At 37.7% G+C, this 25,985-nt stretch overlaps 1 protein-coding gene across 5 annotated transcripts in view; it reads left to right on the top strand.

Moving 5' to 3' along the window:
• Window positions 1-25,564, top strand: part of Rhp (GTP-Rho-binding protein rhophilin) — a 352,979-nt gene extending 327,415 nt beyond the window's left edge. For all 5 annotated transcript variants that reach the window (XM_083112919.1, XM_083112922.1, XM_083112920.1 and 2 more), the window contains exons 4-13: window positions 922-997; window positions 3,573-3,650; window positions 3,949-4,073; window positions 6,831-7,089; window positions 9,014-9,112; window positions 10,589-10,862; window positions 12,318-12,512; window positions 13,941-14,167; window positions 17,036-17,188; window positions 23,539-25,564. In XM_083112919.1, coding sequence (XP_082969045.1) covers window positions 922-997; window positions 3,573-3,650; window positions 3,949-4,073; window positions 6,831-7,089; window positions 9,014-9,112; window positions 10,589-10,862; window positions 12,318-12,512; window positions 13,941-14,167; window positions 17,036-17,188; window positions 23,539-23,772 — 1,720 coding nt within the window. In that variant the 3' untranslated portion in view covers window positions 23,773-25,564. The remainder of the gene's footprint in view (window positions 1-921; window positions 998-3,572; window positions 3,651-3,948; window positions 4,074-6,830; window positions 7,090-9,013; window positions 9,113-10,588; window positions 10,863-12,317; window positions 12,513-13,940; window positions 14,168-17,035; window positions 17,189-23,538) is intronic.
• Window positions 25,565-25,985: the final 421 nt, after the last annotated feature.

Raw genomic sequence — 25,985 nt, 5'->3', positions numbered from 1 at the left:
AAAATAAATTCTGCCTTGAATTTTTGGTTATCATGGAAACAAGGCTTAATGGTGTTATCATATTGTGCTAGGGAATGTCATAATTGTACTTCTTTGACACTTATATCCTCAATCAGGCTTCCATTCTCCCTGTTTGCACTAAGCTAGTCATAAAAAATAACAATTATCTCCGGTTAACCATTCCAGTAGAATATCTATTCACTGTCCAAGACACTTCATCTCCCGAGTTCATCCAGATTTTTTGATGCTGGTTTTAAATATCAAGTATTAATTCCATTGTTGTTACGTGACGTAATGTGAATGGAAAAATGCTAAAAATAAAAACGAGGGGCAAATTAATCAGAGTTCTGTAAGCAAGAATTATTGTTGGATGTTCAAGATGTTTTGTTGGAGGACACATACCCTACATGTGTTCTTGTGGTGTGATTATTCCTTTTTATTACTTCTACTAGGACATACTGTTGTTGACGAGTTGACCTGGGTTTGATACCCAGTGGAGGCACATTGCACGGTGATTCGGATTCCACTTTAAACTGTAGGTCCAGTCCCGATTAGCCTATCTGTGCATAAAGTGAACTTAAAAACAGCAATTCATACATACATACTGTTGTTAACTAAATGTTTTTTTTTAAATGAAATAAAGAAGAGCAAGAATGTAGCTTACAATTCTTACATGTTCAGTATTTTTTACATTTTATATATTGTGTATAGAAGTATAGTTGCAATATGTGTGTGTGTGTGGACGTACCTTTTTTATTTTCAAAGGAAAACTTGGCCAAATTGTATTGCGACCTCTCTTAAGTAAGCTACTGATTGCACCTTCCAGATTAGCCCCATGAAAGCATGTTTCATCTAGTTTTATGCTCATGCTTTATCTCTTCAACTTTCTGATTGTTCCTGATGATTTTTTCTTCTTTCCAGATCAGATTCGGTGATGCCTATGATCCCATTAGGTCTTAAGGAAACGAAAGAAATTGATTTTCGGGAACCGTTTAAGGTAAGACACATTTGGCGAATTGGGACCTATTTCTAATCTCTGTTTGGGACCGTTATCCGTATTTATAGTTAAGGTTATACATTGTTTCTAACGAGCAGTAATAATCTGTGTATTTTCTTTCTGAATTATTCTGCACGTGGTACTGACATTTCTCCTTTCACGATTTGGTAACACTGAAGACTTCAATACAAGCAAGCAAGATTTGGAATATACTTGCATGCTAACCTGGAAGTCTTCTGTCACGTTGCACGTCTGCACCTTGCGGTTTTGACATAATATGTAGCTTGCATTTATTGTGTTCACGTTGCATGCCAAAAGTTTCGCCAGATCGTCAAAAATTAAGCTTGTGTTGATAAACTCTGATTGTCTTCCACGCCACTAACACAATACCCTGTGTGTGTATTATCTCATTCGTTTCTCGGGTACTGTTGGGTCCAAAACGTGTGAGAAAGCATTGGCCTTGATCTTCCTGCAGCAACCGCAGCCTTGGGCATTTGTGAAGAATTCCAAGCATGTTTCGTTTGTTTCTACCAGGCAAGAAGTAGGTCATCGCAGGCGGTGCCGGTTGTATGACCTAGTTTTGTGTATATTCACTTATAAGAACGGAAATTCTTGGGCTTGGTTCGATATAGAAAATCACATCTTCTTTCTACATCTTTCACGTTGTAACAAATTTCAATATTTCAAATCAAGTAGCCTAACAGTGTAAATTCGTACTTCATTATTTTAATCCTTAAAGTATATTTGCAGAGTGGGATGCGTAAATATTATCAAGCAAATTGTCCATCAATGAGAGCTTCAGTAATTGAAACAAAACGCCAAACAAGCTATCAAAAAAGTCTGAAGTTTCAAGCATAGAAAAATGCTGATAAAACATTGGGCGTGATTACCAGGAAGAACATTCTGGTACATACTATTTATCAGTGGCGGCGATTGGGTTTCAAAACTGAGGAGGCAAGGGCAGTTTTCTTTCCTTTGGAAGATAAGGTTTAGCATAGTGCGGGGGCAAAAAGTGGGGGGCAACTGCCCCCTCGCCGCCACTGCTATTTATATACATCTATCTGTATTTCTTTCGTCACCACGAATTAATAGTTTTTGTTCTCATGTATGTATAAAAGTGCTGGTAGATCGTACCGTTCCATACCGCTTTTATTTAAAGGGGCTTTGCCTCGTATACACTCAACGGTGAAAAATGGGCATATATGCAGACGCACCCAAAAATTTTAATTCCTCATCATAGTTCCATAACGCCAGAAAAAGATACTCCATTGTGTGTACGTACTCACAAAAATTAAAGATAGGTTTTGTGAATATGCTTGTTCAGACTTTGTCGTTGACCCGTTACGTATCTAAGCCATTAGTGTCATCGATCGACTTGTTTGCATGAAAGTGAAAAAATGAACTTCTAGACGTTTCTTTTTGTTATTTTCTCTTCGCCTTCGATTCCACAGCGCACTTTCACCCGAACGAATACTTTTTTTTTTCTTTTTAGTAGTCTGTTCTCGTTCTAAAGGGTGGAGGGGGCATCTGTTTGAGATCTGTTGTACAATGGCGTGAAAGTTTTCCTAGAGAATTCAATGAAGGAATTGATTTTTGCCAACATTCCAACCAGCAGATGACGTGACTAAAAAAGGTTTCATTTCATACATCACTCGCTCCTTTCCTCGTCATGCAACTGTCATAAATGCTCGATGCGCGCAATCTGCCGGGCAAGCTAGGAACTTTATGATCACGTGATTTTGTGTTGGAAAGAAATTTAATTATCACGTCTGGGGGAAAGCAAGCTGTATGAAAGCACGCAAAGCTGCTACATTGCAATAGAAAACTTCCTTTCCTGATAATTTATAGCTTGTTCCCTCCTAATTGCTACATATCAGGATAAATTAAATGGCAAAACAAAATTATATGGAGCAACGTACGAGAAAACAATGGAAAGTTTTATCCATTTTTAAGTAACTATTTGTACCGGTTACTTTAGCTTGTGACGATGTAAGAGATTATTTGTCGTCGAGGATGATAATTTGACAATTGCAGCATCTAAAATGTATAACTTGTTATAGCAACTGTATTAAGTGGTTTATTGTTTTTTACGGGTTTTAATAAAAGGCAGCAAAATACAGACTACAAAAAAAATAGTAGATATTCCTTCAGGTCACAACCTATTTAAAATATTCTTGGACATGCTACTGGTGTTATTAGTTATACTTTCATTATGTTAAAAACGCAGCCACAATGTACAAATTCGCTTTCAAAAACATTATCATGCTCAAAGTTATTCTCAATATATACCCAGATTAATGAGAGGGCGATTGTCCTCTGAAAACCTAAAAACTAACAAATCTCCACTTATCAAAAGTAAACTTTACCCCAAACATCTAAAATTATGCGATCACCCCCCCTAACAATGTCTATAACTAACAATAAATAACATACTTGACAAACGATATTTGTTATAAAATTGTTAAACAAGAAATATGTGCTTAGTATGCATATTTTGATCTTTCTATTCATAGACTAATATACTAAATAGCAGCAACAACTACAACAAAAACTAATTTTACACACTTTATTGCAGGATTTCATACTTGAGCATTACAGTGAAGATGGTAGTCAGTATGAAGAGGCAATTACAGAATTCATGGATATTCGGCAGGTGCGTTGGTCTGGTCTATATCTCGCATTTCAGTAAACAAATATTTCTTTCGAGAAGATTTAATAATTTCCGATACAGAGTGATTGTTAATTAGTCTAATGATAGCGTAGATTTTGTGATTATTGCAGGCACGTAAAGTGTTAATCGATAAAATTGCTATAATTACATATAAATATAAAAATAATTACTGGTTGAAGGTTATGATTATGCACTGTGCAAAACCTTACTTCATTATTCAGAAGCATTTTCTTTGTGCGTACATTCTTACATGAGTGACAACAAATTTTCTTGCCTCCAGGCTATGCGAACACCACTGCGCGACAGCAGTGGAGTGGCGCTCCTGTTCGAGTACTACAACCAACTCTATTTTGTGGAACGGAGGTTCTTTCCACCAGAGAGGAGTCTGGGTATATATTTTGAATGGTAAGTATGCATTATTTTCCTTTAGAACATTGTGAACGATATTGAAGTGAGAAATATGCCTATATTTTGTAATGATCGGAATCGGATTGATCATTACTGGTTTCTGTGGTATTGTATTAATTAATTGCTGGCCAGCTAACAAGGTAAAGAGGTAATTAATATGTTTCCATTTGTGTATTTTATATGTTATTGCATATAAGTATAAGTGCTTGTTTGATTATGCTTTTGCTGGATATTCGATTCCCCTGTTCTTAGCGGCCCCATTGGGGTGATATCTTTCAAGAACAACGTTCCTGTGGAATTTTCCAGTGCTACGGGGTGAATGTCCATGGACTCCCACCCCGGCTATAAAAAAGGGCCAGTTTGGCTTAACAAGAAACAGTCATTTCCCACCTTCATAACGACTAGAAACCCTTTCTCTAGTTTAGTCCACTTATGGTGGCTAGACTGATGATAAAAATGTAGCATTTGGTGTAAGCCAACCCCTGTTTGCTGTCCCCAAGCCCCTTTACAAGAGCTTTGCACACTCGGATATTTCCGAATAGTAATAATGCCCAGAATTTAAAAGAAAAGAAGGAAGAATCGTAAGGAAACACATTGAAATGATCGGAATATCGTTAAGTCGAGGGTAGGCCCGTCGAAATAGTTTCGCTAACTCTGCGATGGTGTAAGCCACGTTTTGTTGATTGACTTGGAGTAACGCACCTGTGCAAGCAAGCAGCTTGTAAATAGAAACAGTATACAATCAATAAACCATATGTAATCCTCAAAGATAATGTTCTGATTTGACGAATTAACTCCTAGAGCTATAGTACTTTTATTTTTTTACCATCTGTACATGTGCAACGAACCTAGGGACAGAAATATAAATTTTACGTGTACCTGCCCCCTGTTTGGAATTCCGGCGTTACTGTAATCTGCTCGCTAGACACCCAGGGAGAGGTGTGGAAGGAGAGAAATTAGAAAGGAAGTAATCCAGGGCTGGATAGCAAGAAGGGACAATTTAAAGGAGCATATCAAATCGCAAATACAATTAGGAAAATGTTACGTAGTGGATCGAGACAGAGGAATAGAAATTCACTGGCAGCAGAAAAGAAAAAAAAGTTATGAAATTGTAGTTTTTACTACTGAAGCTAAGAAAACAAGAATTATATATGTTGAGAACAGGGATAGATTAGTTTATTATTTTCTTTTCAAGGTTTCGTTAATATTCATTGTGGTTTTTAAATGCACATTTTTTATTTTTCCACTTCAGTGACGATGCATTGTAAGGATAGTTGATTGATTGATGTGATTTATTTTACTTCGCATTTCTGCCCCTTTTCGCTAATTGTGAAGATGAGTGATGTGATGATAAATGAGGAAATTGATGAAAGGACACTCAGGCCGGGACCCTTGGCATCATAGCATGCTGCATTATCACCATCTACCGAAGGATCCAGATTCCAGTCAAGTCTGAGAATGGGTGTTGCTTTGTGACTTTACTTTTGTCAATTTCATGATGCATTACATCACCATTGTTTATCTTATCACAATTATGCAAACGTGACAGTAAAGGATAAAATTAAAAATAACAAAAAGTAGAATGACACATTTCTGGGAGAAAATTGCCGTTGTTGTGAAGTTAGTAAAACACACACTAAAATTCCTTTAACCTCTTGTTTACCACCTATCTTTTAAAATATACCTTGTCATGTTCGTAGTTTTTACGTCATAATGTTACTATTATTCGCTGGAATTGCAATTTTCTTCTTTTATATTATTGTTAACATATATACTGCACCTTAAAGACTTGCGTGTCTTGTTCTTCCATAAACGGGGGGGGGGGGGGGATGGCGGCTTCCTTTGAAACTGAGTTAGTGGCGCATAGGCATGTCTTTTGGAGGTTGCAAGTCTTGTTCTACTGCTCGTTTGATAATAATGCAATTATTTTCTTGTTCCAAACATGCCAGCGATCATTTTCATGTGTATTTTGACTTTGTTGCCCAGGGGCATTTTTTCTGAGATTTTGAAATTTTTCGGTTCCTCCTCCTCCTCCCTATCCATATATACATACACTCAATGTACTTAAATTGTATGTAGTCCGAATCTCTGGTTCATTCCGCATATAACGGTACTCCATTCGTCTCTCTAGGGCAATTAGCCTCCGATCTACAGTCATCTAAATGAAACTCTGCATTTTGCTTAAAATTGGCCCGATCCCGGAGGGCTTACATGGCAAAATGGGCTTGGTAATCAAAAGGTTAATTTTTATTCCTTTTTAGAAGACAAATAATGTTAAGAATCAAGGTAATGCATGATGCAAGATTGTTTTTCATTGTAGTATTTTTTTTTCTCAAAGCCCCTACCAATGGAAACTTTCCCCTGAATGTACCTTGAGTCATCAATAAGAAGTAGGCAGTACTTAAATAAATAATTTTGAAGGGACATTTTTTTTAGAGGGTTGTATAGTCTTTGAAACACCCCTGCCCCTAAAAAAGTGCCAATGCTTCTTCTCCATACTTGGATACATTGGTTTAGAGCCTGCCACCATGTTGGAGTGGTTAGCACGTTGCACTACGATGCCAGGGTTCCCGGGTTTGAATCCTGGCCTGGGCATGGATGTTTGGGAATGTTCGTTCATCACATGTTCACTCATCCCCATCTTCGCAAATTAGCCAAAAGTGGCACAAAAGTGAAGTAAAATAAAGCTAATCAATCATCATTGGTTTAGAAAGCGGTGGTCATTGGGAAATACAGGTTCTCGTTTGATTCCAGGTACGACTCCTTGACTGGAGTTCCTAGTTGCCAAAGGACTGTTGCGTTCGAGAAGGCGTGCGTCTTGTTCAACATCGGTGCCCTGTACACGCAGATAGGTGCCAAGCAGGATCGACTGACAAGCAAAGGCCTTGATAACGCAGTGGACAGCTTCCTGAGGGCGGCGGGGACATTCAAGTACATCCACGAGAACTTCACAAATGCACCGAGCATGGATCTCGGTCCGGAGATGTTAGAAATGCTAGTCCAGCTCATGTTGGTATGTGCGAAGCTGCTTCATATTATTATTAGAGTATCTATGTTCTTCTTAAAGGTTCGCATAACAACTTTTTGTAGATGCAAAATAATCTGAGTTATTTTTAGTGGTTTTTATTGTAGTTTATCTGTGACGTTTCGTCCTGGTTTCCCCAGAACTTTTACTTCTCGATGAAGTATAGACTGACTTGCCATGTGAGGTTGTTCTGGGAAACCAGGACGAAACATCACAGATAAAATAAAATGAAAACCACTAAAAATAACTGTTACATTATTTTGCATTATAGGCAGTGATGTGCCGTAAACTATAAGTTTACGTCTACATGCGTTGTCTACACGTAATCTACGTGTAGATTACATTGGGTTGTAGTTTACATAGACTACGTAGACAATCTAAAGTGCATTAAAATTAATTTTCAAGGCTTTCATGAAAGGAAAGTGACATTTTCAACTATATTGGTTCCTAACAAACTGAAAAGAATCCTATTTACAACAAATTTCTCGTCTCTTCTCTCATCAACTATGGAAGAAGATAAATAGTATGCAAAAAACACCAACAGATGGCAGTCGTGTGGCAATATTGGTCTTTTCCCCATAAAACACTAGAATATTTCCTATGTTAGGTTTTTTTCCTAGGTGAGAAATTGTTGGAATTTGGAAGAAAGAGTATGAAAAGTTCTTCTCACACATCAGCAACTGATAGGCAGTATAATATTATTTTTATTCCACGGCGCCCTTTGCTAAGTGATCACCTTTCGCCATGTTGTTTACATAGATTACGTCGTCTACGTGTATAAAATAGTCTACGTGTAGAATGTAGACTATCGTTGTTTATGCGTAGACGCACATCACTGATTATAGGTAGTGTTTAAAAAATATTCAGGGTTTGTCTCTTATCTCAATGATTCAGTACACACACACATTATAACCAATGTTTTTTTCTTGCATTACCGAAGCTATAAAACTAATATTTTATTTTACTGAAAGTAATATATGTATGTGTTTGTATAACTACATAGATGCACACTTATTTATGACATTATTTTGAGTAGTTATTGTGATATAAGCCAATAAGCCAACTTACAGAGTACTGGAACCTTTCTTCCCAGGGAAAAAAAGCACTGATTACAAGAGATTAACATTTCTAGCAATTATCCATGTTACCATGATAGTTATTTAGTGAAAAGTGAAATACAGTAAAACCTCATTAATCCGAACCCCAATAAGCCAGGAAAAAAAACAACAGAATGCAATGTTTTAAATGTGGCTAGAAGTCAACAATCGCATTAGTCATATTGCTCCGTAACGGACACCCCTTGCTTTAAGCCTTAACATTTTACTGTACTGTATAGTGTATTTAGGCCTATGCCCTTTAAATACACCATAATAAACGTGTTTTGTTGCTATAAACGGAGTTTTAATGCACTTTCTACGGTTCTTTGAGATTATTTCAGTTAATCTGGACTTTCGTTAAACCGGTCAACTTATCTTCCCCCCACATTAGTCCAGATTAACGAGGTTTTACTGTATACATAAATTAATGTTTCTTCTAAAGTATGACTTAGTCTTCTCATAGATATATATATATATACTTACTTACTAACTTACCCAGCCCTACAGTTCTGGATGAACCTTGGCTTCCCCTTATTATTGGGGTTTCTGAACAATGCTTTTTCTTTTACAATGCAGGGTACACCCCTTCTCATATATATATACACCATTTTTTGTACTGTTGTTTGCAATTGTGACTTGTTGTAATACTAAGAAACCTGTGGCAAGCCGCTAATGTGCTTATGTGCTTTAGGTATTTTAAAATATTGAAATCCTTACTTTTACCTTGGGCCAAACATCAAAGTGTGTACATTGTAAAGAAAATAATATTAAGATTGTAAATGACGTGGTGGCTGTAATGGTTTTTCATATTGCAGGCTCAAGCTCGCGAGTGCTTGTTTGAGAAATTAGAGCTTCAGAGCAAAGACAGGAGGGACATGGACATCTGCCTGGACCTCGGACAGGAATCTGCCCAGGTGGGTCAATTGTTTAAATGTTCTTTTGTGTGTGGGCGTCAGAAGTTGAGAGAGGTTACATTTCTAATGTCAGTCGTAATTAACTACATAGGATATAACTGGCATGTATCGTAAATCATTACATGATGTATACAATATTTAGACATGTTAAGTAATTTGTATAATTGTTGCTCTAAGTCATACTGTTTCTTTATAAAGAAAAGTTACATTAATTTTATACTGTATGTCGTTAATTTTGCATTATTTAGTACTTTTTTGGGAATGGGCCAACCAATGACATGCCGGTGATATTTGTTAGGAGGCTGAAGCCTTTTTATTAGCAGCTAGATATTTTGCCCAAGCTGTGGGTGTCTAGTCAGAAGGACATCAGAGTGCCACGTGTCGCTTGGGAACGAGCAGCAAAGTTCCACACCGTAATGGCATGACAGGCTGCATAAGCCTGCGTTCGATTGGTGGAAATCTCAAACGACACATGTCGTCTGTTGCTCGAGTGTGCATTTTGCCTTCGGTTGGATTTTTTCCGGCCTTGTCCCTGCATAAAGTGGCTCTGGGTTTCACCTAGCCTCAAATAAATGGATACCTAGGAGGGAGGTGTCTGGAGCATCATGCTGATTATATCGCCTAGAAAAATGGCAGAGATCGAGAATGTGTGGAGCCCTGCTCCCACATTTTTCTTGTATGTATGTTGCCATTGGCAGACTGTTTGTAAATGAAAGCTTGGCTCCATAATTTTACTGACCCATACTTTTTATACATAATGGGGGGTACAGTTCTCTTATTTTGTTATTTGTCGCAAATATATCAATGTAGCTCATTTGGGAATGAACAGGAAGGGGGGGAGGGGGGCTATAATCGCACAATGTCTCTTGTGCAAGTGTGTTGTAACCACCTCTCAAATTCCAACAGCTAGATCGTCATGTTTTTTCGTTGCTAAATTTTATTTGTACTTGTGTCAAAATAACATTCCTCATTTGAGAACAGAATGGAACAAATTATATGAGCATTGTGGAAATTCTTTACAAGGATTACGCTCAGATATTGCAGTTAATCATAATTTTGAATCCAAACAGAAGTTTTTTAGGTTATTTCCCATTAATTATTTCTATATTATATTTTGAAAACATATTTTCAATAACTTTTATTACAATGTTTAATTTTTTTTATTTCAAAAAAATTGTTACAGAAAAACATTCATAAATGTGAGAAAATGTTTGTAATGTCTAACATATATATCTGTGGAAAGAGGAAGTGTAGATTTCAGAAAGATTTGACGAATAGTAACAAACCCAGTAAAATATTTTCCATGATTCTCCAAAAAGCAGCGAAAAAAAACAAAACAGTTTCTATACAAAAGTACAGTATTTTCAGGACAGTCTGCAAAGGGCTAATGTCTTAACTCTATCCTAGACCTACTGAATTTTCTGACGTATATAATTATTTATGTATGGAATATTACACGTAACTACATCATTGCAGGTTGCAGATGTATATTGTAAAGTCCACGGACTCATCTCGTCGCAGCCCGTAAAAGATTATGTTCCATACTCGTGGGTGTCGTTGGTGCTTGTGAAGAAGGAGCACTACACAGCTTTATCTCATTACTACGTAGCATCGGGCATTCTGAACTACGGCTCGGAACTTAGTTCAAGGACAAAGGAGGTGCTTCAGTACATCCACAGGGAGGACGAGAACAAGACTACGCAGTTGGAGATCAGGGTCCCTAAGGACGACAGCGAGAGGAAGTTACTTGGTATGTTCCAAGGAATTTTTTTACTTGTGCATTGGCGATATTATTACTTTTAAGGCATGTAGGATACGTGAGAAGGACAAGGTGGCTACATTCCAGGAATTCCGAGAGATAAAATATGCTAATTTTCCCATTGGTGCTATGCAAATTCGAAGTCTATTTCAGAGGGAATTTTATCAGTGTTCATACACAACATATCCATCTCGAGGAATAATGTGAATTTAAAAATGCGTATTTTCCTCCTTAAAAAAATCAAATTAATGTTTTATTAATAACTACTCCATCTGTTGATTAAACAATTGTATGAGTATGTAAATGTGTTTTTTTTTAACACAAGACATAAAATTAACAAAATTTACACAAATCGCTAATACTACTTAAAATGACAATTTTCTGATATCCAAATAATGTCCGAAATTGGATATCCAGTCTTGGACAAGATCTGGCTGTGTATGGGACATTCACAGTTGATACAGTTTGAATATCCAATTTTGGACAGCCAAGAGACGTCCTATGGATATCCACAATATCTATGGATCTGAAAATTAGCATCTTTTATTTAGCATAGTGACATAGATTGTACACAATTATTCACTATGCATGCACGTATCAGTAGTGCAGAGAAAGTGGCTTTGTTTGAGTGTCTTACTGATCGCTCTTTGTCTCCGTGCTACTGTTCCTTTTGGATTGAGCATCGAGCAAGGTCAAGGAAGAAGCTAGGCAATCGGGATCATATCTTCTTTTCGTAGAAGCATCTGAAGTTCAACAGCGATTATTTTGTAACTGGTTGGTTAGTATTAAAAATTATATTTTATATTTTCTGATATTGGTGTAATACAGGTTAATTCAAAATGAATGGTGAAACTTTACACAGTTATCACAATGGTACAAAGCATTTCCGAAAGATTTGCTAAAGTTATAACTGCAAATTGTTAATGCCTTCGAAACTGTTGATGACGACTTGCACATACTTGATTATAGTTTGGACGTTTTCCACATTACAAGTGGTTCCCATATTGAATCTTTATAATGGGAGTGATGTGAGTAAAACTTCCAGAGTTTGTCTTTATATTGATGCCTTGTCTGCTTTTCTATCATAAATAGCAACATCATAATAACTGTGTGAAGTTGCACCATTAATTTTGAATTACCCTGTATAATGATCTCCAAAATTTCACAAACCCTAAACTTCTTTTCCTTTCCGTGCCTCTGGTGCATTATGGTGGAACCATTACAGTTCCATGCGACGCCTAGAAAACATCCACATATGCAAAACACCTCCAAAAATGATCCATGACATCCTGTGAACGTCCAGAATTTTGACATGGATATCCATGGGATGTCCCATTGACGTCTACTGGATATTTGTGTGCTGTATGAGTAAGCGGTTACTTTCATGTATTAAGATGATTGCAAGATTTGCAGCATTGGTGTGTTGACATTGAAGTTTTCTTGCAGGGAGAGCCCACTTGAGGGAGTCGGTCCTTCTGCACGAGGAGAGCCAGCGACTGCACCGGATGTGCAGAGAGCTGAAGGGGAAGGAGGCTTTGCAGTGCGTTCTCCAGAAGGCTCACGACCGAGCGCTGGATGCCTACGCTGCCGCAGAGGAGGAAGATGATTTCAGAGAAATCCTCGACCCTCCAAGGATATTGGGTAGGTTGCATTACAAAATGTTTTCGACTGTTCTGGTGCAATCACATCACTCCATTGAACTGAAACTTTGAATAAACCCACTTTTGTAGTAAATCTCGAACCCATTGCAGTATTACAGAAAACGTAAAAATTCAATTTAGACTGGACGTTGAAGCTTGTTGACGAGACGTCAATTCATCAATTAGAAAGATGAGATCTTATTACGTGGCAGTATTTTTAGTTTGCACCATGGATAAAGAAAAACTTACACCACCTGCCATCATTTCATTAAGGAGCTGAAGTCCAGTTTATGCACGTACTTACTTTTCAGTTTTTGAAGCTTTTGCCTTTCACCACATCGTGTAGCTTCTTTAGGAGCCAGAAAACTTAACGGACATGCAGTACCATTAGATAATTGCTGGTAATTATTATTTGAAAGAAATACCGAGAAAAAATGCAGTGTTTCAGTGTGGAATCCAGAAAAACAAGTGGCAGCCATATTGAATAACAATAATAGTGAAGTCACCAGCAGTGACAGGCAGGGTTGTTAAAGGTGCAGGAATTTTAAATAATTGAATTCCAGTCTGGGAGAGAAAATCAGTGATTGTAAATAGGATCTGGATCATAAAGAACCTTTCTATCTTTAATATATTTCAATTTAGTCCCGGAATCTTCTAAATATGGTCCAAGTTCAGTATTGAAATGATCAGTACGCAACATGGACTGAATTTAAATTGTGCTAGAAAAAAGGTTCCGGTCCTAATAGAGCCCATTAGAATTTATGGGTTCATGAACCTTGAACAACCCTGGTGAAAGGGTACTCTTTATTGTCTTTTACCTTCTTTTTTAACCAATTTATCTTCCCATGTTTTAAACTTGGACTGTTCTTGTAACTTCTGAAGGAGTCGCATGATGTGGCAAAACCTTGAGCAACTGAAAAGTATGTACAGTGGAGTACATAAGTATTACATAGCAAATTGTCTATCGCCATGTTTTTTTTCTGTGTTATGCAATGAGATTTTCAGGAATTGAAACAAAATGCACCAGTATACATAAAAATCTAGTCCTTAACCAAATAGGATTGAAAAGAAATTTCAATGAAATAATCATAGATAATTTGCTGAGCAGTACTTGTGCATCCCACTGTACATGGCTAACCTGAACTTCAGCTACTTAGAGATTTGATTTTTAGTTTGCTTCGAACTGTTCCTTAATATTTTTTTTAGCGAATAAATATTTAATACTATTTTAGACATTCACATGTATTGTATATATTTTGTATAATAAAAGTAAATATATTTTGTTATTGCTTGTTAAAGTCGGATATATCCAGAAAAAAAGTGTAATGGATATCATATCACTTGATCTAGTGGAAAAAGATATGTATTGTGATAAAATTTTAAAAAGTGATGACATTAACATTGACCATGCTTTTTCTGTAATTTCCAGCTTCCACAAAATTCCAACTAAGTCTGACCTCACCTGACTTTGCTCAGTTCCGCGTACAAGACCTCTTCCGCACCCTTGGACCGGTGGCCATTTTCTCTGCGAAGCACCACTGGACGGCCCCTCGTTCGGTGCAGCTGCAGAAGATCGGAGGAGAGGGTTTCGGCTTCAGCGTACGTGGGGATTCCCCAGTCATTGTTGCAGGCATCGACTCTGGAAGCCTTGCAGACGTAAGTGTTTGTGCATTTTCATTCTTTCTTCTACCTGTTATGTTTACAACAGTTTATAATTGACTATTGTAAACATCTCCTGTGTTTGCAAGCATCCAGGGAGAGGACAAACAGCATTGGTCATTTACATGCTGTGATAGGTTAAAGAATTTGATATGGGTAGAAAATTGCTAAGTGCAAGTATGACAGTGTTCATGGCGTAATTTGGTGTGGAAAAGTATTTTTGTTGAATGACCTTAGTACTTAATTGCACAGAAAGGAATGACAATTAGGAGTTATTGTTTGAGTATGACCCGTGGCAGATGAGTACCACGGCACGCCACACACTCTTCCAAGCAGCATCTGACACTGTCCATTACTCATTGCAACATCTCTGTCGGGATACTGGTAGCGACATCTCTGATGCGACCCTTCAGTTCCAAGATTGTGGCAGGATATGATTGGAACACTTCTTACTTAAGAAAAGAGAACAAATCCGGAGACTGAGTTGGCCAAGAGATGTCACCATAAAGCGAAATCACTTTCAGTGGAAAGGTCTGTCATAACAAATCCACCACACTGCACAGAGTAACAAACAACTCAAGCACAGTCTACTGCAAATGGCAAGTATAAAGACACTGTTGCCAGCATCATAATAATTTCCTACTCAAATGCTGCCGCACCCTGTATATTACAGACCTCATTAGCGTCAATACTAAAATGTTAACAGTTGAGTAGAATTGGAATACTCAAGCTGGCTCAGTGGTATACACACGGAATTTATGTTGTTGAACTGTTGGTGGGAATTTGAGGCTCATTTCCAATAGCTAATTCTGTTTGAAATAGTTCCCTCAATTGCAGGTAGATGGCATTAGTCCCTTGTCTAAAAGTAGCCATAGAGAACTTGATTCATGTACTGTAGTACTTAGATCTAAGTAGTGAAGGTTGGTCTATGGTTTAGCCTGAAATTTTCTTTCTACTGCTTTATATCTGCCAATGGGATTATATTTTTACCATTGGTTTGATTTTATGCACATAGGCTAAACAGGACTAGACCCACAGTTTAAAGTGGGATACAAACCACTATGTGCCTCCACCAGGTATCAAACCTGAGACCTTTCTTTATAATTAGTGTAGTTGAATTTCCATCAGAGGCAAAGGATGATGATGATGACTTTGTGTATTAGGTTTTGAAGAACAACACTGATAGAAAATACGAACAATTAGAACTGTTTAGAGTTCGTCTTAGGGCTTTCGAGTCGTCATGTCATGCAATGTGGCCAACTCATGGAATAAAAAAAATACATGCAATCAAGTGCATGTTACCCAGCTGAGACAGAAGTTTTATGCATTAAGTTAGAACTTAGTTGGAGGAGATGTGGTCAGCATCATGCTCCAGCAAGTTACCCCCCCTCCCCCAGGTACCCATTGATTTGAGACTGAGTGAGCCCTGGTCTCACACGTGCCAGTCAGATGCCATATACCAATGAGACCACCTTAATCTGCAAACGGAACATGCAAAAAGTCAAGTGTGATGAAGTAGGTTGCACGAGTGTGTTGAAGTTAAATAATTCTGCTGCTTTCTTCGTAGCCATGGAACAGGCGTAAAGGGCCAAATTCCAAAACTTCTTCAGCGTAAGAATTTGGCCTCGGTTATTGAGCTTGTACTTTATAGTATGTGTTTTTCTCAGTGCTGCCTTCCATCCCATCTGCTGCTTCCTGCTACTCCCCACTGGGCATAGCCTTAGCTATCTGTAATGGTTTCATAGGGCTGTATTGTTTGGCTGCCTTAGTCGAAACCATGGACGAAAGTGCGCATGCGCCAACCGGACACATTCAGTGGCTAAATAGGGGTGACGGAGCTTTGGACAGGAAGCGGGTTCCTTGAAAATCGTCTGCTGTAGAAACAGCAATGAAGTTTCAACGTAGTAACATCGCCGCCAAAATACATACAGAGATGTTTACGAATTATGTAAGGGTTATGTAAGCCAGTCATATACTATATCAGCAAACGGAACATATCAGGAAAGTATTCATATCATCACATTAGTAGATAAACTTGTTTGTAAAGCAGTAGCTTTATTTTAGATCATTCAATTAAATTAATCTTTTTAGTAAATATTATAATTAGCACAAATGTACACAACATTAATCAGGATAGTATTCAATAATAATAATAATATTGTTGTACATAGTATTATAAATATAAATGTGGTAACTGAATGGCTTGTGACATTTTCTAGCATAACGAGGGTGTTTTGTAGAATGTGCAACAGGGGCCAAAACATCCCAATTTTCCTCATTCCACTTCGAAACAGTTTGTTGCGAATTGTAAGAGCCATCACAAACACAACACAGAAATAAACACAACAAGCGAACCCACGCAAGCGAAATACCACAGGGTAGTTTGGCGAGTGCTTCTCCCTGCTTCCCCTCTCGCGTTTGGAATCTTCCTTTCCAGGTAGTTTCGTCTTCCTTGGCTGGACTATAAGCCTTATTTAACAGCTAAAGCAAAGTACATGAAGATTCACTACAAGGAATTCTAAACAGATGTAATTTTTTAACACTGTAATATCATAGTGTGTTCCAAAATGAGGGGAATTTTCAGGAAAAAAGTGTCTTTGCAATCGATGTTGATACATGTATGACTTATCGATTGGTTATTTTACGTATTGGGTGTATTGCAATGATGAGGACGAACTGATGCTATGAACAGGGTTTGAACCCGGGGACTCTAGCTTTGCAGCATGTTAGGACCAGCGCATGTCTATCAACATCGATGTGTTTGCATGAAATGTTAAATTTTGATTAAGAAATAATTTTAATTGAGCTAATGGAAGTTCCATTGCTGAATAGCTTCTTAATGTAGCAATTTATGAATTCCCACAGTTTGGTGGCATGAAGGAAGGTGACTTCATCGTCGGGATAGGAGAGAAGGACGTGAAGTGGTCTCCGCACGAGGAGGTTGTGAAACTCATCAAAGCTGCTGGGGACTCCCTCAGTCTGAAGCTTGTCACGCCGATGGACAGGAACTATTTAAAAGTGAGTTGAAATATTCTTTTCCATTTTGTTAATTTTAGACACTGAAACAGAAAGCCTGACATGTGATGAAGGAAGGGAACCCAACCTCCTGTTCATTTATGCATTTTTTAAATATTTTTTATGGTGAAGTTAAATCTTCATATTTACATGTCACTTTTATTTCACAAATATCATAGTAATGAGAAGTTGTCCTTCTCCATGTCAGTCAGATACGCTATGAGGTCTTTAGAGTTTATATATTCCGTTTATAATTATTGTGTCCACACTTTTGTCAGAGTTTGAAAAATTGCTTAAAATTTGTGGTGCAAGGCTATTAAATGTAGTGTGACCATATGTTCCATTTTGACCAGGACAGTCCCATTCAGAGGAGTGTCCTGGTTGTTCCGTCGATATTTAAATACTATTTGTCCCATTTTATAAAAGTCTAGGAGTTAGCTTAAAAACAAAGTCTAAATTTGAGAGATATTTCATGCGAGAAAAAAGGAAGAAAGCATCATAGCAATCAAGATGTTCCATTGTTGTCAAAAAAGTTTGAGCAGGCCGAATTTTACTGTTTAAATAAGCTCGCCTCGGGAGTTGTACTGTTTTTGTGTGTTTCGTGGGGTAAGTGTCTGAGGGAGCTGTCAAAATATTATGGTCACCCTAATCAAGTGCACTTCGATTGCCAATGCTGTCTGGCTTTCTAGACGAGAGCCTACTACATAGTCTTTCGAAGTAGCTTCCCAATTGTCCTCACAATGATGGGTCAACACCACAATTATTTGTATGATATATTTTTTTAAATGTGCACATCTTAGAAACCAATGAAACTTGAAATACAAGAAGTCGGTAAGTTATAGTTGGTCAAGAAAGGTATTTCGGATACTTTTTTGAGCACATGTTTGAAGTGCAGTTTTCAAAGTTGAATATCAAAAACTTTATTACATAGGTTCACATCCCACTTTAAACGGTAGTACAAAAGTGGAGTCAAAACTCCTAACCATCGCAGGTTAGACACAAAGGATAAAGGGAAGTGGATTGCATTCCTCTACCACCCCTGCACTTCCAACATTACAGATCTAGCTGATCTGCCAATATAAACAAAACAATCCAGCAGCATTTATCCAATGCCAAGAAAACCCAACTCACCACCAGCCTAGCTAAACATATCACATACAGCAAACACCAAATTATGAAAGTGTTCACCTTATACCTTAATTGGCACAAGAATCAAGGAAACTCACGTTATGCATTTTCCTCAGAACTAACATTGAAAATGAACAATCCCCTCAAATTTGGCTTCTGCTTCTTGAGCAAGCAGTGGCAGACAAAAGACAACCCATCAACAGCAGCACCCCTAATGGGCATCAGTGTTAGAGCACAGACCGGAAGTCTGTGAAATGGGAAACGTTTCGATGTGAATGGTGACGGTGGTCACCAAAATTAATCGAATAAAATAAACAGATATCGAAATGCAGTTTTCATGTGAATATTAAACCATGAACCCAAAACATAAGCAAAGTAATCTAGTGGCAAGTATTTAAAATATATTTTTGACTAAATATAAATTACCAACTTATAATGTAATTGTGATTCCTATTATTATTTTAACACGTTAAGGCTTGGCTGAACTTTTGGGTGATGCAGTTTTAGAAATTTCTGCTACGTTCGGAAAACTATTTTGATATCCCAGATCTGAACAATTATATCTACTTGGAGTTCCCTCCAGAGCATGTTTCTCAACCTATGGGGTGTCACCCAATGCTGGGTCCTGAAGAGGCATTTGGTGAATTGAGAAGTTGGACTCTAAAATTTATTTACCGCATCTTAAAAACTTAAAACAATGTCTTAAAAATTTAATGTAATAACAATTTAAATTCAACCGCTATTGTTCATAGTCTAAACTCTACATTTATGTTATTTGCGCTCTACTATTGCTTTTTAATGGAATATCTCTGATGTTTAACTAAAGAGAATCGGATACCTGTAGTTTTAGTTTCAGTAGCAGCAATGACTTCTTAATTGTCTGTATGTCACATGCACATAGACTTAAGGTGTCTCTTGATATTTCCGACTGCCTGTGTGTGTGTTGCGGTTGCCATACTTGAAGTTAGAAAAAATATGATTATAAATTGGGTGCAAACCCTACAAGTCGTCCTCCATGGCCGTGTGTTCTAAGGCACTGTGTATAGGACCAGTGGCAACCCACAGTCATGAGGAAATTCGGGAGCTACAAGTGAGTAGCATAACCCTAGAACGGCTGAGGGTTCGACATGCTGACCCCATTTCCAGTTGAAGATCTCCACACCTCTACGTAGGATTGTGGAAGGGAGACTGGCAGTAGGGAGATAGGCCAAGGCACTTCAAGGGCTGTCGAACCATGGGTTATATTAAACCGTACAAGCAATTCTGCCGGCACCCATGCTTATCCTTCAAGGTAGGATCCAGACTGAAAAAGGTTGAGGACCAACTGTTCTAGAGCCATTGATGTTTGCTTTTATCTAGATATTTATGACAGTTTCGTCGCTATGTAAAACTATTGCGAATAGCTAGACAACAGCTAAATCAAACCACACAAAGATTCACGTGAATGCTCTAGAAGGAATTCAAGCAGATTTCATTTTTTCAGAACTTTGAATTTCATCGTGGCTCCTTGAAAGAAGACTGAATTTCAGAAACAGTTTTGCTGGCTTCGGCCAAAATTCAAGCCGAGCCTTAAATATATGTATTTTTCATGTTAGGGGGAATAAAAAAACGTGTTTGATAATAAGAAGATGTAACAGAGTTACTAAAATAATTTCCGTGAAACACTTGTAAATGTTCTATTAATTTCGGTGGCCTCTGCCACCATGCACTTGGGAACTCTATGCTTCACTGTTGGGTTGACTTCTGGTTCCTGTTGTTTCCTTGCTTACTGCTAGGAGCGCTGGTGTAGCCAGTTCGTCTGCTGCGTGTGATAGGTTTGAGTTGTTGCAAAAGCGGGAGCCAAACATAATATGCCTGACCACTGTCGATATTCAGATCATGTGGAAAGTGCATAATTGTGCGAGTGTCTCTGATTTTTGTGTCGATCAGTGTGTGCGCTGCATGCCTAACTGAAACTTTTTTTTTGGATCCTTTGTTTGTTAAACTTGAGGTGCTTTGCTAGTCCGGTAGTGGGTTGGGATTTTTTGGCATCTGTTAAGTGCTGTTCTATACGTTCGTTGATGGATCTGCTAATGTAATGCGATTTGTTGGAGAGGAAGTGGATATATTGGTTCCCTGCCCCTGGTTTTCTATAAACTCTGGTGGTGAATTTGTTGCCCCCCTTTTTTTAAGGTCTAAAAAGTTGATACTGCCTTGGTTTTCCAGTTGTATTGTGAATTTCAGCTTATGAAAAAACCTTAGCAAAATTCACCCTAAGTAGATCTATTTCTGCATCCATTTTGTAAAAGACAATGGTGTCATCTCTGCATATCTTATGTACTGGAGTTCTGGTGAGTGAAGGATATCCTTTTCAGCTAGGTGCATCACAATGTTGGCTATGGAAGAGGACAGGGGGTTGCCCGTGGCTAATCATTCTGTTTGTATGAAGAATTTGTCTTCAAACTGAAAATAGTTGTACCTAAAGCAGATTTTCACAGAGGTGAGGGCAGGTCAATCAAGATGGAGTTGTACAGTCATGGACACTTCTGCTTTGTAATAATCCCATTAATTTTCGAAGCTACTTCGAAAGACTATGTAGTAGAGACTATAGTAAGAATAGTCACTTGCCCTTGCACCACAAAGTTTACATAGATTTTCAGATATGGTTTAAAGTGGACAAATTTTATTTTCATCCATAACCTTTTAATGTGTGATCATAAAACAGAATCCATAAGAATTCATCAAAAACTTACAATTCAAGGTGTCAACACCTGCTCGATTTGATATGGTTTCATTTGATTTATTTGTTGTTTTAAGTCCACTTTATGGACATAAAGGCTGATTGGGACTGGACCTACAGTTTTATGTGGGATTCGAACCCAGAACCCTTTGATTTATTTTACTTCACTTTTATGCCACTTTTGGCTAATAGCAAAGATAAGTGAAATTCATGAAGGCACACTCACAAAACACCCATAATGGGATTTGAACCTGGTACCATGCAGGTTGGCTTTATTTGATGTCAGTATAGATTTACCTTAGGCAATATTTAATATGTAGGCCATCCTAACAAAAAAAAAAAAAAAAAAAAAAAAAAAAAAAAAAAAAAAAAAAAAAAAAAAAAAACCTAATATGAGATAATTCTTGAAGCTTTCCTGGCAGCGAATACTGAAGTGGTTTCCTCGGGCAATCAGCCAGGTGATTTCCAGATAGGCTTCTGCACTATCCCGATGTCTGTGCTCCCAGTAGACTATCAATAACCAGGCTGGGTCCCGTGTCCCTATTGAGGATTTCCTTTTCCCCGTGAACGGCCCCAGTAATTTGATGATCTTGGTTGTGAAGTCAATGATGAAAATTCTTAATGTAGCTGGCATGTTCTTTGCAATGCTGTTCTATTGTCCTTCCTGTTTGTTCGATGTAGGCTTTACCACAGGGGCAGATAATATGGTAAACCCCAGGTGTCTTGTGTCTTTAGGGTTTTGAAAGAATGCCGCTGATGACTGCAGAGAGGTTACCAGTGTATGGGATGATGGTTATCTTCTTGGGCGTTACTCTATGTAGTGTCTTGTTGATAATGTATCCATTCTGTCTGAAAGCTGTGCGCAGGTTGTTATTTCTTCTTGGCGATTGCTCTGTGAAACAATGTTGAGACTAAGGTTGATTGCTGTGCTGGATGACGAAAACTCTTGGCATTGAGGTGTAGGTTTCCTTTATATGCTGTGTCCTAAGGTCCCGTCTGGTTTGCATGTGAGTGATGAGGATGTCCAGGAATGGAAGGCTGCCATTGATCTCTGTCTCCATGGTGAATTTGATGTTCTGGTGCTGGTTGTTGCTGTGATCCAGGAACGTCTGTAGCGCTGCTCTACCGTTTGGACAGATCATAAAGGTGTTGTCTACGTATCTGAAAAATGCAGAAGGTTTCTGCGGAGCTGAACGGAGTGCCAGTGCCTCATGTTCGAAGTTCTCCATGAAGAAATTGGCTATTGCTGGTGAGAGCGGGGATCCCATTGCCACTCCGTCTGTCTGTTCGTAGAACCTGTCCTTGTAGCTGACCAGGTGTCCAAGAGAAGTTCTGAAGGATCTTGACATAGTCTGATGAGTTTTTGACATGATGTTGACACTTTCCCATCAGAGGGTGGAGTCGTGCCGTTAGAAATTTGGCGAGTCTGTAGGTATGGCATCCAATTGCGCTGATGATAGGTTGTAATGGAACATGAGATTTGTATATTTTGGGAAGGCCATAGAGATACTGTTCCATTGGGTTAACCGGTCCTGGGTTTCTTTCCGCAGTGTGGATTCTTCAGTAGAACCCTGGTTTTCCACTCTATTGCCACTGTCGGGTCTCAGAGTAAAGGTCTGTATTTGCCGTCATAAGTCTGTGGACTCCAGTATAACAGTGGTGTTTCCTTTGTCTGCTGGTAGAATAATTATGTCCTGGTCTTCTCTCGGTTGCTTGAGTTCGACTTTGGCAGAGTGGCCCTTTTAAACATAACATAACATAAAATTCACCATTAAAGAGGAAGAAAATTGCCATCTCAGCATCAGACACCACCAAGACAAATTCATCACCTCTGTACACAGGAAACCAGACTCAAGCACCCAGTACATCCACACAAAATCCAACCACCCTCCAAAACAGAAAGTTGGAGTATGGATGAACTTCTACAGAAGAGCCCTCACGGACTAAAACAGTTACAGAGAGTGCCAGTTATCCATGTGGCACAACATCAGGCACATTATTCAAGGCCCTCATAACCCTTCAACATCAGACTGAGACACAAGCCTGTATCCCAAATTGGGAGAGCCATACCCAAAATTGTATCCCCTGGTGTCTACATCTGTAGAACCATCGGCACTGTTCACATAAAAGATGTCAAAAAAGTCACCAGGATCAGGCCTTTCACAACACCTCCACACCACAGACTCTACCATACGTAGAAAACACTACCATCATCCAACAGAAACCAGCACTTAACCTGGACAATGGACAGGCACACCAGACTTGGCACTCCCCTGCTTCGAAAAATCCCAGACCATGTAGTGTCCCCAATAGACCCCTCCACCCAAGCACTGCGATCTGGGAACTAACAAAGAAGTGAAGGGCTACCATCTCTGCTCCAGATGCAGTACCTGACGTAGGTAATACTTAAACTGCGTTTACTGCATCCATCATGAACACCTAATGTAATTTCTCGAACATGAGATTTTCCTTCCGACAACTAATACTTTGTGTTTTTATTTTCCAGCCGAAGAGTGCAAGTAAAGGCTCAATATCGCCAACATCAACCACTAGTTCGAGTTCTGGAGTGTCGTCCGGTGGTGGTTCCAGCAGGTTCCAGAGCCCATCTGGAAGTGTGATAAGTAGCCGAAGCAAAGAGAACATCCAGAAGAAATTAACATGGAATCCCTTCAAAAGGGGCCCAAAGGACAAAAAGGATCCAGATGATATGAATTATGATTGCAATGTGATTTTAAGATGAATTGAACATTTTATTGCTTTATGTACTATAATATAATTATATATAATATATAATTATCACCTAGCATGTAATCTAATTTGTACATATATAGCGTGAATGTGAGTCAGAGTTCTTTTACATGGCGAGTGCAATATGTGTGTTGATAGAATATATGTAAAAATCAAATGCCAATCATTTATTATTTTTCTACAGAATAAATAGTTTCTTTTCACTGAGAAATTAATTTGAATTAATGAACATCTATCTAAACAATAATCTGCTTTAGGCAAAAACTTAGCTCTTCACTGTATAAAGTTATGGTTGGTTATCCATCAAGAACACAGTGATTGTTGGAAATATTTCTCTCAAGTGTAAGAATGATATTCTGTTGATTTTGAGAGAATGTTAAAACTACATAGTAAATTGATCTTTCACATTACAGGGATGAGCTACGAGTGTTTACTTCAACATTTAATTTAATGTTGTTTTTTTTTGCATATGCATCATTACCTTATCTATCAACATATTGGGAATAAATATTAATCATCAGTTTTTATATAAATAGTAAAATGTATAAATATTTTATGTAATTTCATTGAGAAACATGGTGATAATCAAAAAGTGCCATTATTCACTAATCAAAATTTACTATTTTCAGTTGGAAAAATAAAATCTTTTACTAAGCTGTATGAAACCAAAATAATCCATTTGCCTCCCTCTAATGTACAACTGATAGCTTTTAATTAGAATTCAATTCAATTATCTGCAATTGTATGCTAACATTGTATGAGCCTTACTTAAAATTATTTTGTGGGTAGGTGGTAAGTTACAATTGAACCCCCTTCCCCAATTTAATGTCATTTAATATATGACATGAAATCATTATGCGAACACATACATATCACACATCCCAACACAAAGTGAAGAGATCTATTTCAACATTTGTTTCAATCTGAATTTACCCCTCAGATGGTCTAACTAAATGTAAAAGTGCAATATTTATTCCTAGTTTTGTATATGTTCTTTATATAATCAAAAATGTAAATTGAGTACAAAAATATGTTAAACAATACTTATGATTGTTGTGTGAATATCATAGAAAATTTCAACTTCACATGAGAAAAATTGTGTTATGAATTTGAGAAAAATTTAACTATTCTCTGTCCACTGTAAGAACGAAGTCCATGTACACAAATACACACTGCTTTTGAGAAACCCTATTGGCTATTCCAAGATGCAGGAATATAGTGAATGTGATAAAAGCTGTACAGCTACAACCAATATATTCTTGGACAAAACCACACTCAACTAACACACAGGAAAGAAACTTTCCTCAAAGTTGCACGGTTTCGTTTACACTAACTTTGCTCTTGTAATGGATGGAGAAAATATTTTGTAAATCAATTATTGTCCGACAGTAAAAATATACTATTAACAAGATGCATTTACCGATAGTGCACTTATTTTTTACTGAAGAAATTGCTATTTTTCTGGAATTAGTACTATTTTGTAATGCTTTAATAGGAAACCTCCAGGAATTGTTAAAACAAGGGTTTCACGTCTGTACCATTATGTATCTTTGATATTTTATATGTGCCACAATTCATGATTCATTTGTAAATATAACTGCATGAACATAATTTGCTGTACACAGTTGTATATTTTAAGATTTGTAAAGGAATAGGTAAAGAAATTATATATGGTCAAGGTTGACCATTCCATAGTTTGATAATGTTAAATTTAGTTGACATTTGAATGATTTGTATGATAAACTGTCTAATGTAAATAAAATGCCATATTTTACATTTAAAAATGGATTTTCTTTCTTTACCCTACCAACTAATGTAGCACACACAACGTATGGTCTCATCAAAGGTTCTAATCGTGGCATGAACATAGCCAAGTGTCACTTCGTCAATTTCATCATTGCATCATCCCATGTCAGTTCAACCAGACCATGGGACCCAAGCTATCATATTTTGATGAAACTTTGCACACTTAATCCTTCCATGGTGGTGAGAAACCACATATCTTTTTCCTGTTACTTCTCTGGTTTCATTTTTATAGTTCCTCAAACTTTCAGTGATTACTCATTTCTTCCATTTCCAGAGCCTCGCAAGTGTGACCTGCACTGTCTCGGAAAAATAATTCTATGTCCCTTATAAATTCTTGAATCTTTTTGAAACTTCACAACAATGTTAACCAAACCATAAGGATTCCAGAAAGAAAATATG

This window comes from Lepisma saccharinum, chromosome 27 (assembly GCF_977018435.1).
Source record: "Lepisma saccharinum chromosome 27, izLepSacc3.1, whole genome shotgun sequence".
In the NCBI taxonomy this organism is placed as follows: Eukaryota; Metazoa; Arthropoda; class Insecta; order Zygentoma; family Lepismatidae; genus Lepisma; species Lepisma saccharinum.
The sequence above is the reverse complement of the archived record's forward strand: the minus strand, read 5'-3'. Positions and strand labels throughout refer to the sequence as shown.